General features: G+C 38.3%; 1 protein-coding gene across 1 annotated transcript in view; it reads left to right on the top strand.

The window, feature by feature from the left end:
* The window catches only part of CNTNAP4 (contactin associated protein family member 4), a 237,277-nt gene that overhangs the window by 198,658 nt on the left and 23,696 nt on the right, over window positions 1-14,923 (top strand). The window contains exons 16-17 of the mRNA XM_036440763.2: window positions 3,008-3,178; window positions 3,863-4,081. Of these exons, the coding sequence (XP_036296656.1) occupies window positions 3,008-3,178; window positions 3,863-4,081 (390 nt within the window). The remainder of the gene's footprint in view (window positions 1-3,007; window positions 3,179-3,862; window positions 4,082-14,923) is intronic.

Below are 14,923 nucleotides of genomic sequence, written 5' to 3'. Positions count from 1 at the left end.
TGGAAATGTTTCCAGGCTATAAGGGTTCAAAGCATAGGTAAGTTTATTTGTTCCATCCATCCAATGCCAAAGAGTGCTCTTCATGACAGATAGAGTCAACGGAACCCAAAACAAATTTCTGTCAAAATAGAATCCTCAGTTTTATGCTCTCTCCATGTTAAGTGACACTTTTATTTTAAAGTGAATTTATTGGGGTAACATTGCTTAATAAAATAATGTAAGTTTCAAGTGTACAATTCTATGACACACCATTTGTATATTTCCTTGTGTGCCCACCACCCAAAGTCAGATTTTCTTCCATCCCCATATATTTGACCCCCTTTGCCCTTTACTACCCTTCTCCCCCATTCCTCTGGTACGACAGAGTTCTTTAATCTGGCCACCGCTCCAACATGCAGTGGCCAAAATCACATTGCTATGACAGTCCCCTGTGTTTTTTGTTTCTCCGTCTTGACTTCTCATTCCTCAGGCCACCTGTCAGTCCCTCCTCTCAGTCCCTGTCCTGGTGATCTGTGCCTCACCCAGCCCGTTCCTCCTCCTTGACATTTCCAGTCAGTCCAGCCCAAGTCCTTCTCCATGGAGCAGCACTGGAAGCTTTGGTGCTCCTACTCTGTCTGGCAGAAGCAGGGGGAGGGCTGTGGGACATGTTTATAAAGTCCACAGCCATGCACAGAAGTGACCCAGGCCTTCACACTCACTTGTCACTCACCCAGAGCAGTCTCCAGTCCTGATAGTTTCACTTAAGGTAGATCCCTATGCAGGTGTGCCTTTAAAAATATATTTTATGCCGATTTTCACTGTAGTTTTTCTATATTTAGATACACAAGTGCTTACCATTGTGTTACAATTGCCAACAGTACTCAGTACGATAATATGCTGTGCAGGTTTGTAGCTTAAAGGCGAAAGGTTATAACATAGCCTACATTTTAGTAGGCCACACCATCCAGATCTCTATGTGATATTCTCACAAGGACAAATTCACCTAACAACACATTGCTCAGAATGTCTTCCTCTAGTTAAGAATGCACGGCCATACTTATAAGCACTGCTGTTTAGTCCAGAATTCATAGAAAATAAGTTAAAATCTAAGGAACAAATAGAAGCTGAGTCAAGTTTGTGATTTTTAACTTGTTAGGTATCTGTTCTTTGCAAACATAATGAACCATTTCCTCCCTGCAATTACTGTTTTCTAACGTCAGAGGATCAATACAGTAATCCTCCCTTATCTTCAGGGGATATATTCAGAGACCCCCAGTAGTTGCTAGAAACCACAGTTAGTAAAAACCCTATATATACTATGTATTTTCCTATTTATACATATCTATGATAAAGTTTAACTTATAAAGTAGGCATAGTAAGAGATTAACAATTAATAATGGGTAATTAATACACTGAAATAAAAATTATTGGAATGTAGTCTCTCTCTCTCTCTCTCTCTCTCTCTCTCTCTCTCTCTCTCTCTGTATATATATATATATATATATATATATATAGATATATATATATATATATATCCCTTTTTTTCTCTCCCTTTCCCCCCCTTTTTCCCCCCTCATCTCCCCTGGTAACTGATCTGATAACAGAGACAGCTAGATGAGTAGGGATGAGTAGCATAAACAGAGAGGAGAGAGCTGGACAAAGGAATGGTTCATGTCTTAGGTGTGACAGGAGGGGTGGTGCAAGATTCTGTCACAATACTCCGAATGGCACCCAGTTTAAAACGTATGAATTGTTTGTTAATGGAATTTCCCACATAGTATTTTCAGGCCCTGGTTGACCATAGGTAACTGAACTGCAGAGAAGTGGGGACTATTGTAGTCTTTCTTCCAGGAGGCTGATGAGATAGAAATTGATCCAGTTGTTTGCGGGCACCTATGGGAGGCAGCTGCTTAAACTCAAGATGTACATTTCTACTTGTTTTGAGAATTCACTGGTGTAGGCAGCAGTGCGTAGTTCATTTCTTCGATAATGAGTCTCATCCACCACACGCATCCAGCTGGATGTCATTCCAGTCCCTTCATGCCACTGCATTGATGTCTTTCCCCCCCCGCACTTTCCAGGCGGACCCAGAATATTGGTTCAAAAGGAAAGCAAGTTGTAGATATAACAGCAACAATAACAAAGGGAATGGGAAAGAGAAGATGACATCTATCCTCCAGATAATTTTTTTTCACATCTCTTCATTTATACCCCAATCTTTTACACATTTTCTTCTTATCTTGAACCTTTTAAAACTTTCTGAGACCCCCTTCCATACTATTCATATAATTCACTATGAGAAGCCAAGCCAAAGACAATTTTGAAGCAAAAGAGCATTTTCATGAGAATATCAGTGCAGCACAGAGGGAACAGTGTCTTGATCTTTAATTAAACGAGGATATTTTGAATGCCAGTCGCAGCTGAGAAAATTAGTGAAAGCAGCTAGCTGCAAGGTTGGCCCTGTGAAGTGTTTGTGTGAGAAGCGTTAGCACAAAATCACTTTGAGCTTCTTCACGGCTTCTGTTACCCAGAGTAATGGAGGTGTTCAAAGTTTCAAGTTGCAAAAAAAATTAAGTCTATTAATTAATGTTTGGCAGGCCCCTATATCACTTTGGGAGAGGATGGTAATTAGGCTGAGGATGTGTCTCTTGTATCAAATGTAACGTGCAGACCATTTCTGCGGTGGTCATTTTTCTCCTGTGTTGGAAGGAGTCAGAATTTCAACCCTTAAAAATCTCTAATCATGCTCACGACTTGTCTAGTACTATATAGTTAATAGAAAAAGAAAAGCTGGTTTGTATAAATGTACAATATTTTTAAAAATTGACCTTTATTGTTAAAGTATTACAGGTATCCAGTTTTCCTCCATTGATTCCCCTTAGGCCTTCACCACACTATGTTTTTTAATAGCAGAAATTATAACTATGTCATTCATTTTATGTTCTGAATTTGTTTTCTTACTTTTTTATATTTTCCCTGTGTGTGTGTTTTTTTTAATTTTTTAATTTAATTTTATTTTTTTAACCAGGGTTATTTTGGAATTCAGCTTCCTTTAATACCGAGGCTTCGTACCTTCATTTCCCCACTTTCCACGGAGAACTCAGTGCAGACGTGTCTTTCTTTTTTAAGACCACAGCTTCCTCCGGGGTGTTTTTGGAGAACCTGGGGATTACCGACTTCATACGGATAGAGCTACGCTGTAAGTCTCCTTTTCCCGAAGAGTCTATGGGATTCTGTTCAGTAACAAATCCTTCAGCTAATAATTAAAGAATCATGTTTCTACTTGATCCACTGAATCACTTCCTTGTGTCCCTTTGAAAAAATTATATGAAATTAGTATTTCTGTAAGAAAATAATTTAGTATTTAACTTGTGATAGTTTGGGGAAATCATTGTATTCTCTAGTACCATTTAAGACACATTTTAAATTCAAATAATTAAAAAAATTTAACTAAATTCTAAGTAAATAAAAAGTTATTTAATTAAATAGCCCAGCCATATTATTTTGCTATTCTCTTAGACTGTTATTAATATCTTGATATCAAATGTATATCACATGCTTTAAAATTTATACAAACTTTGAATTACTTAGAATTACTTTTTAAAAAAAATAAAATGCTATTTAGTTTTCTTGCCCTGGATAAATAACTTATTTTTATCAATCTAAAACATTCACTTTGAGGATGAATTTCTGAAAATTTGTTTTTTCTTCCCCAAATTACAAATGTATTTTACCGCCTCATTCCACATCTTTTCTTTCCTGCTGTAATTGGGTTCTCCCATAAATTCAAATGATCAGTTTTATACTGTGCTATGTGCTATTACTAAGTATGTTGACGACTGGGCTCTCTGACTTGGCCAATCTTCGTGTCTGACATTTGCAGCTCCGGTGGTAGTGGCTTTTTCCTTTGATGTGGGGAACGGGCCCTCTGAGGTCTCGGTGCAGTCCCCCACTCACTTCAACGACAACCAGTGGCACCACGTTAGGGTTGAAAGGAACATGAAAGAGGCATCCATTCAAGTGGATCAGCTCCCACCGGAGACCCAGCCCGCTCCCGCTGATGGCCACGTCCTTCTGCAGCTTAACAGTCAGCTCTTTGTGGGTAAGTTCTGCTCCTGGGCAGTTTGTCATTTAATTATATGGTGTGAGCGCAGGGATGAGCCAACATAAAATAATACCAACTATAAAAATAAAGATTGAGAACCTGTGTTCCACACTGAGCCAGGTGTTTTGTCTCATCCCTACATCCAACCTGTGAAATGGGGGTTACCCCTTTTTTATAAAGGAGATCACTGAGAGGAAAGGGGTTGAAGTGACTTGCCTTCAGAAATCCACCTAATAAATGTATTCAAATTTGCCTTCGACTAATTCCTCAACCTGCATTCTTAATGTTACAGGTTTTATGATTTGTCCCAGGACTTGTTTTAAAGTTAGTGCATTTAGTGTGATATTGGTGATGGTTATCTCTGTTCCTAGGAGAGTCCAGGAATATCTCCTTGTAATTCCAAGCAATGCCAACCAAGAACTTTTCATCAAAAATAGGACAGTCGCAGAGAAGAAGGGTATAAAATTCATGCTTGATCAGTCTCCCCACTTAGTCTGCTGGTATCTCTCATTTTGCCCATATTTTGGATATTTTCTTACTACTTATTTCATATTTATATTCAAATGTTCCTTTACTTCCTAAATGCATTTGCTGGATATTTATAGACTTGCTACTGGAATCCTTCTGATTGTATTGGTTTTGTTTTGCATCTTTGCCAATTATTTTACAGGATTTACTATAAAGTTTAAGGAATTCTCTCTTATTTGATCACTTTTTCTATAATATATGTTAATATATGTGAGGACACAGTACCACTAAATCAGGACAAGTTATAAAGGATCAGAAATTATATTTCAAGCATTTTTAAGAGTTTTGTTTTAGAACATAATTCATGAGATTCCATGACATTATCTATTGCTTAACAATCTTGTTCTATTAATTCCCTTCCACTGAGGAGGGTGAAGTTTATTTCTTTTATTTTTGAGTAAGATATATTTGAGGTTTCAAGTACATTTATGTACTCATTGTTTATATCACTTATTCTTTCTTTCACTCAATAAATATTTAATGAGTAAAACACTGTAATGGACAATCTAATCATGATCTTGTGGCCACTCGATTGATTGGTTTAAGACAATGGACATAAAAAAGAATAGATGAGAAGAAGTACATATGTTTTCTTTTAATAACATGCTAGAAGCCCAGTCAGGAAGTTGACATAGATATTTCTTGAATTACAAAAAATGAGAGATGGCCACAAGTAAAAGTATGGCAATTTAAAATCTGTCAGGATCTAGGAAATAGCCTACCTATTCTTGAAAATTGAAAAGGCTAAAACAGGCCTCAGATCTTTCAGAGAAATCGGCTGCAGTTTGCCAGTGCATGAACTTTTATCCTTGGTATGAATTTTAACTTCAGAGAAATGGAATCACTATATATTGTGTCTGATAGGAATCCTGGCCTTAGCCTGATTTCAGGTGGGTGTAATGGATAGAAGTACTATTGTGGTATCAGAAAACTGGATTAGAGCAGACTTGAGTCTTTTACCATCAATCATGTGTTATAATTTTATTAAGGACCTAAGAGCCTTCATCTATATGGAAGCAATCCATAGGCTTTTGAATTTCCATATATAAGTTAAACCCCAGGATGACTGTGTTACTAGAAAGTTTTAAAAACGGACATCTTTATTATGTTTAAGTCAAAATCATTAAAAATTAAAAAAGAAGAGGCAAGAAGAGAATCTCAGAAAAAGAAAGTTACATCTACTAATAAAAATCTATTTATACAATTCCCTTTCCCCTGATCACAAGTAATTGAGTAAACTGAAACGGTTAATGTGATGTTATTTTAAAAAGGATTATTTTTTTGAAAAAGCCTTGCAGCCACAGGCACATACAAGACCACTGGCTGTCCAGAGCAGCGGTCGCCAGCCTTTCGGACCTCGCGGAGCACCAGTGGTCCGCGGAACCCTGGTCTAGAGGCCACATGTGGGTCTTGTTTACATCTTCCTCTACTTTCTTAAGAAAGGGTCCCAACCAAGTAAATAAAACAATTCTTACAAGACAAAATATTAATTTACAAAATTATTGTTCATCAAATCACCACCATGGCAGTGAACTTTAGGTAGTAGAGTAGCAGGGAGAGAAACAGCAGGAGGAAAAGAGTGGTCCCGGATGAGGTGGAGGCATTGTTGAGAAATTTGGATTTTATTTTGAGGGATCAGAGGCATGGCATCATCTGATTTATATTTTCCACACACTCTCTTGCTGATGTGAGGAGTATGGATGGAGGGAGGAGGTTAGGAGCAGACTATGGAAGTAGTCCTTGTGAGGGATAGTGGTGCGTAGGCTAAAGTGGAGATGGACAGATAGACTCAGGACATTTTATTTTATTTATTTATTTATTTATTTATTTATTTATTTTAACAAATGTTTTATTTTTTTTCTATTTGCATATTAGCTTTTTATTATATAGAATTGTTTTTTCATCTTTATTTAAAGTTGAAAGTATTACACATGTCCTCTTTATTTCCCCAGTCACCCCTTCTAGTGCCTCACACTTCCCTCCACCACCATACTATTGTCTGTGTCCATGTGTTATGCATATATGCATACACTCTGAGACATCATGTCCTAGTCCCTGGAACCAGCAAATGTCATTGTTTGTGGCAAAGTCTTTGCAGATGTGATCACATTAAGGATCTTGAGATGAGGAAGTTATCCCGTGGGGCCTAACACTACCACATGGAGGTGAGGGTGGGTGGGTGGGTGGGAAGAGATAAACCAAAGGACTTGTATGCATATATGCATAACACATGGACTCAGGACATTTTAAATGCCAGGGCACAACGTACTGATGCCATGGCTATTGCTGTTATTGTTCACAAGGTACCCAGCTCATGTCCTTGGGGACAAGACCCTGCTGTGTAGGGCTTTGGGTTCCTTCCATCATTCTCAGCTTTTTCATTTCACCTAAAGTTAGCTTTTCTTTGTTTCTTCCTTTATCTTATTTGGTAGCACGATTAAAACTGTCCCTGGCTCCACACTCCAGATTACATACTAAAACCACACTGTGGTCAGGCTGCAAACACCTGCTTCACTGCCCAGCAAATGTATCTTCACCTCCTTTCTCTCCTTCAGTGAGATCCCACCCAGGCCATACTCACACTCTCACCAGGAAATAAGGGCCTTTGTTCAGATGCTGGGACTTATCACAGAAGCTGTTTCCCCACATGATAATACCTTCAAATATCGATAGATGAGCCTTAAGTATGCTCTCCAACCCAATGACTCATTGCATGACAAGGAGTCTGCTTTATTCCAATATAATTAGTTTTTTGGTTATAATTTTAAAGGGTAATTTCATTTCCCTTACTTACAAGTTCAGAAGTTTAAATTGTAGTACACCCTGTCCATCTTAAAAATAATTACAGCTCATCAGTATTTTCAAGTGTGGATAACAACTATCTTTTGTATTTGGGTACTGGGATAAATGAGTACATGTAATTGCAAAGAGTAAGTCTGTAGTTTTCAGCATAACTTTTTTCTCCTAAAATGTGGTTTTAAATCCAAGACACAAATGGTGAGGATGATAATAATAATAATAAATAATGATAGTAATAATCTTTTAAATTACATGGAAACACAATCTGTATACATGGAGGACAAAATTGAAAAACTTGGTCAGTATAAAATACATTTTTTTTTTTATCATCCTCACATTTAGTAGTTTTTTACCAAAAATACACCCTCTGCTTTGTAAACAAATTTATCAGAAAACTAAAAAAACGATTGTAAAATGTTTTAAATATCAAGTAAAATTGGGAAATAGTAGAACTTTTAATAATGTAGAAATGTTTGTTTTGGATACTATGGTTAACATTTTTTATGTACATATAAGACACAGTGGATATTTGAATATATGTTAATTTTGATTTAAATTATATTCTTTATCTCATTGTACTATTATAGGCAGGCCTGTGTTGATAATATTTATTGGCATTACATTTTTTAGCTTAAAATTCTCTCAATCTCTCAGAAGTGATTCCTGCAATGAGGTAACATGTAAGAACTGAGGGCATTTTCTCCATTTCTAGTTCCACTCTCTCTCCTAAAGACTAGTCATAAAGTGTAGTCACATCTCCGAGTGAAATTCTGAGGCAAGGCTAATACTTTAACTTCTGAGTAAATCACTAAGAATAAATAGAAAGCATGATTTAAAATGTAATTCAGCTGAGCAACGATTATATATGGTGATAGAAATAAGAGTAAGTAAATTATAAATAGTTTCAGAGACTCAACTAGTATTAGCCTTATACCAAGGAATTATAAAACAGAAGGATGTTAACAATCCCTGTATTCCAAAATATTAGAGCAAATAGCTTCAATTAATGCCACTGTAGTAAGTTATACAAAGTGGAGTAATAAAATAATGAACAAAAATTCTTGCATTAAAAAGCGAGAAAAGTTAACATTAATGTAATGTGATAGATTAGAAACAAAGAGCACCAATGAAATAAACATCTTCTCTTCCCCCAAAAAACCTCAGTCATCATGTTACTTTTCATTATGACAATCATCATGTCATTTTTGTAATAAAAATGAATCACCCTTTATTTGTAGGCCATCTTTCTCCATCCTTGCTCTTAATTATGGCATTGAGTCTATACCCACCTTTCACATTCTTTCACTTTGTCCTGTTTGGTAAACAGAACTATTTAAGATATGATGACATATGTCATCATATCTTAAATAGTTCTATTCAGAGGTGCTTATCCCTTACCTTAAAAACTAAGTTCAGCAACATAGAGCTAATTGGTGTGTAAAATGTATGCCCTTGAACTTGTTAACTCTGAGGACTCAATGTCCAGAATCACTGGTCAAATTCCCTTACGCTCACAAACATTCCCCAGCCACAGAAGTGATGGAGGGAAAAGAATCAATCATTTTTAAAGCTGAAATGTGACAGTGGTCATTTTCTATTTTGGTTTGTAAACTCAGCATTTTCTTAGAAGCTTCTTAAATTAGCCTTGAATTGATTTTCATTCAACCAGCTCTGCAATTTTTGTTTGCCATCTAAATGCTTTTCCTGACAGGTTTTTAAGTGGGACAAGCAACACTTCAATACTTTGTGACTAGGCCCTGAAGGAGAAGTAAAGACTCTTGAGATAGACTCAGAAGTCATTCGTACTGCATTGGAATTTCATCAAATCTACAAATGTTTATTGATTATTGAGTATCTAAAGCAGGGGTGGGGAATGCTTGGCCCACTGGCCTTGGTAGGCCCACGTAATCATTTGGTCTGGCCCTGCCAAGGTATTAGATGTGAATTAATTAAATGTTGGACCAAGTATAGCAGGATAATTTTTAACTTGATAATCTTGTATGGCCTGTGAGTGATGAAATAAATATCCACATGTCCCCTGTCAGAAAAAAGGTTCCCTACCCCTAATCTACAGCAAGCGGTTTCTGAATGCCATTCAGAAGGGTTAATGTTGAAGTCTTCGAAGGAAGGATGGTTTTCAGTCTTAGGCACACAGTAGTATCACCTGGGGATCTTCTGGGACACTGGCAGTATAGGCACAAAGACATACTTATGATGGGCATCTGTGAACTTTCAAAGTTGAATATTATCAATATGTCTTATACTCGTCTTTCAGTGAACATATACTTGTATTTCTGTTGGCTGTATAACTAAGAGTGTAAATACTGGGTTGTAGGATCTGCCTATGTTAAGTATTAGGAGACACTGATAAATCTCTACTTGGGTAGCTTCCTCCGTGAAGATGCTATTCAGATCTGTTGCACGTTTTCTACAGGGTTGTCTTTAAAATAGTCTTCATATGTTTTAGATGATTCCCATTCAGATAAATGTATTACAAATATCTTTTCTTTATCTCTTCGGATTGTGTTTTCATATTGTTAATGGTGTCTTTTGATGAACAGAAAGTCTTTTAAATCTTTATTGTTTAAAGTATTATATATGTCCCCCTATCTCCCTCATTGAACCCTCCAGCTTGCTGCCCCCTCCCCGCCCCCTCACCCCAGGCCTTCACCATCCTATAGACCAGTGTTTCCCTAAATTTCTCTCATGATGAGAATCACCTGGTGGAGTTGTTAAAATACAGATTCCTAAATCCCAACTAAGAAGTGCTAAACTAGAATTTTTGGTAACATAGGTAAAATGGTATACTTAGTGCTCTATGGTGATTCTCATCATGAGAGAAGTTTGGGAAACACTGCTAGACTGTGTCCATGGGTTATGCATGTATGCATTACAAGTTCTTTGGTTGAACATCTCCAACACACCTACCCTTGTCCACCTTAATTATAATATATTCTAGATTTTTTCTTTATATGTTCAGTTTGGTTCTGATAGGCTTGCAGGAAGAGAATGCCAGATAACTCTGAATGATTTTTATTTCAGGCTGACTTTGTTGTGTAGTAAAAATTTTGTCTCAGTACCAAAGTGCAGTGCCCAGAAGTCACCTTTCTCTTTATTGTAATCATATCACTTAGTTGAATTATCATCTTCCTTCCTTCAGATGTCTTTTTCATATTTAGCAGCAAATGCTCCCAGTGTACTCTTCCATGCCCAGTGAACAAACCTGAGTGATTGTTGACCAGAAGTCAGATGGGCTCTCTTGATATCAGAGAATGCACCTGATACCACCCATAGTTTATGTCTTTAAAACGGGCCTTACTTATGGTCACAGAGAGCTGCTTTGGCTCCATCATGTGAGAAGTCTAAATAGACCCACTTTCCCCCACTGCTGCTCCTATGAGGACATGTTCTTACCACTGACTTTGGTTCAGGGAGCAGTGACTGAAGGTTCTCCTACAACCTTCAAGAGTGGAAGGACTGGGCTGCGAATACCAGCTGCCTCTTTCAACCACGATGGTTCCTTGAACATAAGAGCCTTCTTCTTCCCAGTGCTCCCAGGGCTTTGCTCAATGAGGAACACTACAGAGCAGAATCATAGCTGGGCTTCCAATCTTCCATCTCTATGTTCCCTAGTACCATCCTATCTGCAAGGCTGTCTTCCCCTCGGATGGCTGGGTGGGACGACTGGCAATCCAATGAGTGATATACCACTATTTCCTTCAGTCTGACTCAACGCCCAGCCCATGTTGCCTGTTGCTTCCCTGCCCCACACTGACCCGTGGTCAGGTCTCTGCTGCTTTTTCCACCACAGTTCCGAGGTCAGGGAGAGCACCTAGTCTCTGCCAGACAAGCATTCATGACTTTGGATTTTAAAGAGAAGTGTGGGAATCTTGATTTCTTTCTGCCTCCAAGGCCCCTGGGCGAATTATGCAGCGGTTCCCAATTAATCCTCATTATATACAAGCATAGCACATAAATAATTTTCCATTAAAAATTAAAGGTCTTGCTGCCACAAAAAGTAGTGGGAAATTGGCATAGGAAAGAGTCAGCTTGTTCTCTGTGACAATGGCATCTGTCACTTGGACTAACTTCCTGCAAATAATGAACTTGATAAAGGGATTGGGCTCAGTCTCTGCTCAGCACCTAGCACACTTATTTAGGTGCCGACCCAATACTGTTATGTAAGTGAACAAACTCAGTTGCATTCATTCACATGGAAAGGTAAGGCATTTGTCTCACAGGATACTCAAGTGTTTAGGACGTTCCATAATTCATTATATCTGACGTAGTATGGCAGGTAAATTGATAGGAAATTAATTGGAAGACAGTTCCAAACATAATAGCTCAGCAGAAACATCCAGAATCAATTAATCAAACTGCAACACATTTTCATTGGCCATACATTGGAATCTTTAACTAAGCTTTTAAAGCTAATCCTATTTACAATACCCTTGTTTTCCAAAATAGTTACATCTTAAAATAAGATATTAACTTGATACCTAATGGTAAGGTAAAACTCTTCAATACATGTATGACACATAGGTTTATATTTCATTAGACATTACTTTTTTGATGATTTAAAAAGGTAGTTTAAAACTATTTGACTAGGTAAACATGAACTCTTTAAAAATATTATTTAAGAGGCCCTGTTTACTAAGCTGAGTATTGATTTTTTTTTTCCCCCCCTCAGGGTTACAAATACTATTTAAGCATTTTTTTCTGACCTTCTTCTCCACCTGGTATTTATTTATACCCATAGCACCATGGGGTAATTGTGTGTTTACCTGCCTAAATCTAGACCAGACTGTGAGCTCTTTGAGAGCAAAATCATTTGCATACAACTCTGAACCTCTGCTGCCTGACACAGTTCCCAGCAAAGAGCTGCGAAATAAAACTTGCATTTTTGAAATGCCATTCCAACTGCAAGTGATCTGCGGACTAGAAGAGAACGGAACTTTTCTTGTTTGATCATATTTTCTTTTTGTGGAGAAGAAAGAGGCTTCCTTGTAACAAAAGACCACCTGTCGCTTCTGGTCCCATTTCTCCTTTCGACTAAATGTATTTGTGTTACAATCACTCAGCTATGCCCATGGGGCTGGCCCTGGACTCCTCTATGCCTTTAGAGTCTCATCATCTGAACCAAAACAAAAGAAAATAAAAAAGAATAAACCAGTTGGAACAGTTGAAAACGAATTGTATTCAGTTGTTGGACTCCAGTTATTTCCTTATCATTACTTCCCTGGCAGAACGCCTAAGTCAGAGAGCCTGGATGTTTAGAGTGACAGGTGCCTACCAGACAAGGATTTAACATTACTCTGTGCTGTAAACTGTATACGTACCATGATCCACCATGCTACACCATGAAGTGAGTGCATATACCAGGAGCATGCCTCTAGTGCAGACTTCACAGGAGCTGCCCTCCTCCAAAGAACTGGGGCTAAAGGCCAAGCCAAGGCCATGGGCTGCCTTACCCAGGAAAGAAACCTCCAGCAAGGATGCCGAAAACATGTGTCAGAGACTTAACTCTGAGCCCTAGACATCCTTACTGAGTTGTTAGCAGATGGGAGAAGAGGGAAGTCTGAAGCCAAGGTGAGGAGCAGCTTTCATGTGGAAGGAGAGAGACTCCCAGAATGACAGGAGATTGAGTAAATGTAGGCCAAATGAAACAAGAAGACTGTCAGCTATTCTGAAACTGGGAGGAAGTCAGTCCCTTCTTTCCTGCCACACCCACACAAACTAGAATTGGGGTACATCTGGGATTTAGAAATAGAAAGTCTGACCCACACCCTGAAGACTTCTATATTCTCATTGAAGAAGCACAAATTATGTCAATTGAAGCCATTTGAATACAGAAATTTAATACAGTAGTTTGAATAGAGATCATCAGACTATCAATCTGAATTATAAAGAGCATTAGTGCATGAGTCCAGAATCCTCAAGAGTTCTTTTAGTTTCCTCTTCATGGTGTTTCATTATCCAAAAATAAAAAATTAATTTATTCTCTAGTCATTGAGTTTTATCCTTAGTCTCAGCCTCTGGGGCCCAACATCCCTGTGCAACAAAAGGGTTCCTCTCTTCAGACTTTGAAGCAACAGGCCCCCATGTCCCAGGCCTGAGATATAATCTGGTTTAATTTAAAACTGTATTGGTTAATTCGTAGTTACTACTAATGTAAATTGCTAATGAATTAGTTATTACCAATGGCTATTGCACAGCTGTTATGGTCCGGGTACTGTTCTACAGGCCTTATTGAATACGCTCTCTAGTGAAGGGACCCTGACAATATATGGCATAAATTAGTAAAATATAAAGCCTGGTAGATGGTGACAAATATTTATGTAGGGTCCTTCTGGCCAACTTTTGTTTATTACATACAAGAAACCCTGAAATCTCCAAGGATAAGGAGGCTTTAGTAATTAGGGCCAGACTAGGAGCTCAGTCAGCCAGGCGGGAGGGAGTGCACATTAACGCAGGTAGGTACAGAGCGGGTCTGAGGTCCTGGGAGAGGCAGCACCATCTGTGCAAAGACGAAGCTCCTTTTTAAAGACCCCGTACCATCTAAGTTCCTCCTGACAGGATCACCTGAACAATTCAGATTAGGGCATTATTATGCCACTTCAAGTCCTGAGCATTTGTTAATGATATTTCTGGGCACAGATTTATGTGAAAGTCATCCTAGAGCTTGCATTCCCATTAGATAGTGCTTTAAATGTGGAGGACAGTGTTTGAGGGAGATTCACCTCTGAGGATTGTTGAACATGTATTAACCACCCTGTTTCTGGGTCACAGGATCAGTATTTCATAGGGTAGGCTCCTCAATCTGTGTTTCAATAAAGCCTTTACATGTCTACTCATAGTCTCTAAAGTTTGAGAAGCTTTGTGTAGAATAACGGGGTTTGATCCTTTCCAAACGTCTTAAATTTCTCCAAAGGTGACTTGATAAGTGCATATTGTTGTGTATTATTTAATAAACTAGAGGCCTGGTGCATAAATTCGTGCATGGATGGGAAGGGACATGAGAGGCTGGCTGGCCAGCCCCATCCCCAATCAGGGTGAGAGGGCAATCGGGGCGTGGCTGGCTGGGGGAGGGGCCTTGGACAGTCGGTTGGCCAGCTCCACCTCTTGGTCAGACTCCTGGTCAAACCCCCGGTTGAGGGGACAATTTGCATATTAGCCTAATATTGCATATTATTATATAGGATGTTATACCACTGTGTTTCTTCATCAGACCTCGTTCCAGTTTTGTTGAGTGTTTCCAAGCTTAAAACGATGAATGCTGGGCCAACATTTTGAAAAAATTCAACCAAAAAAAACCTCCAACTAACAGACCACATCAATGTGGTCAAGTTAGGAGGACTCAAGGTTTCTTTATAATTCCCACTAAGTTGCTGTGGTACCAGCATCAGGATCAGTTTTCCATCTGAGGACAAAACACACTTATCCACAACTATATTCTTATTTAAAATTGCAAAAATGCATTACTTCCTACATAAGAATGTTTAGAAACCTCCT

The sequence above is a fragment of the Pipistrellus kuhlii genome, unplaced genomic scaffold (assembly GCF_014108245.1).
Source record: "Pipistrellus kuhlii isolate mPipKuh1 unplaced genomic scaffold, mPipKuh1.p scaffold_m20_p_17, whole genome shotgun sequence".
Lineage (NCBI taxonomy): Eukaryota > Metazoa > Chordata > Mammalia > Chiroptera > Vespertilionidae > Pipistrellus > Pipistrellus kuhlii.
The sequence above is the reverse complement of the archived record's forward strand: the minus strand, read 5'-3'. Positions and strand labels throughout refer to the sequence as shown.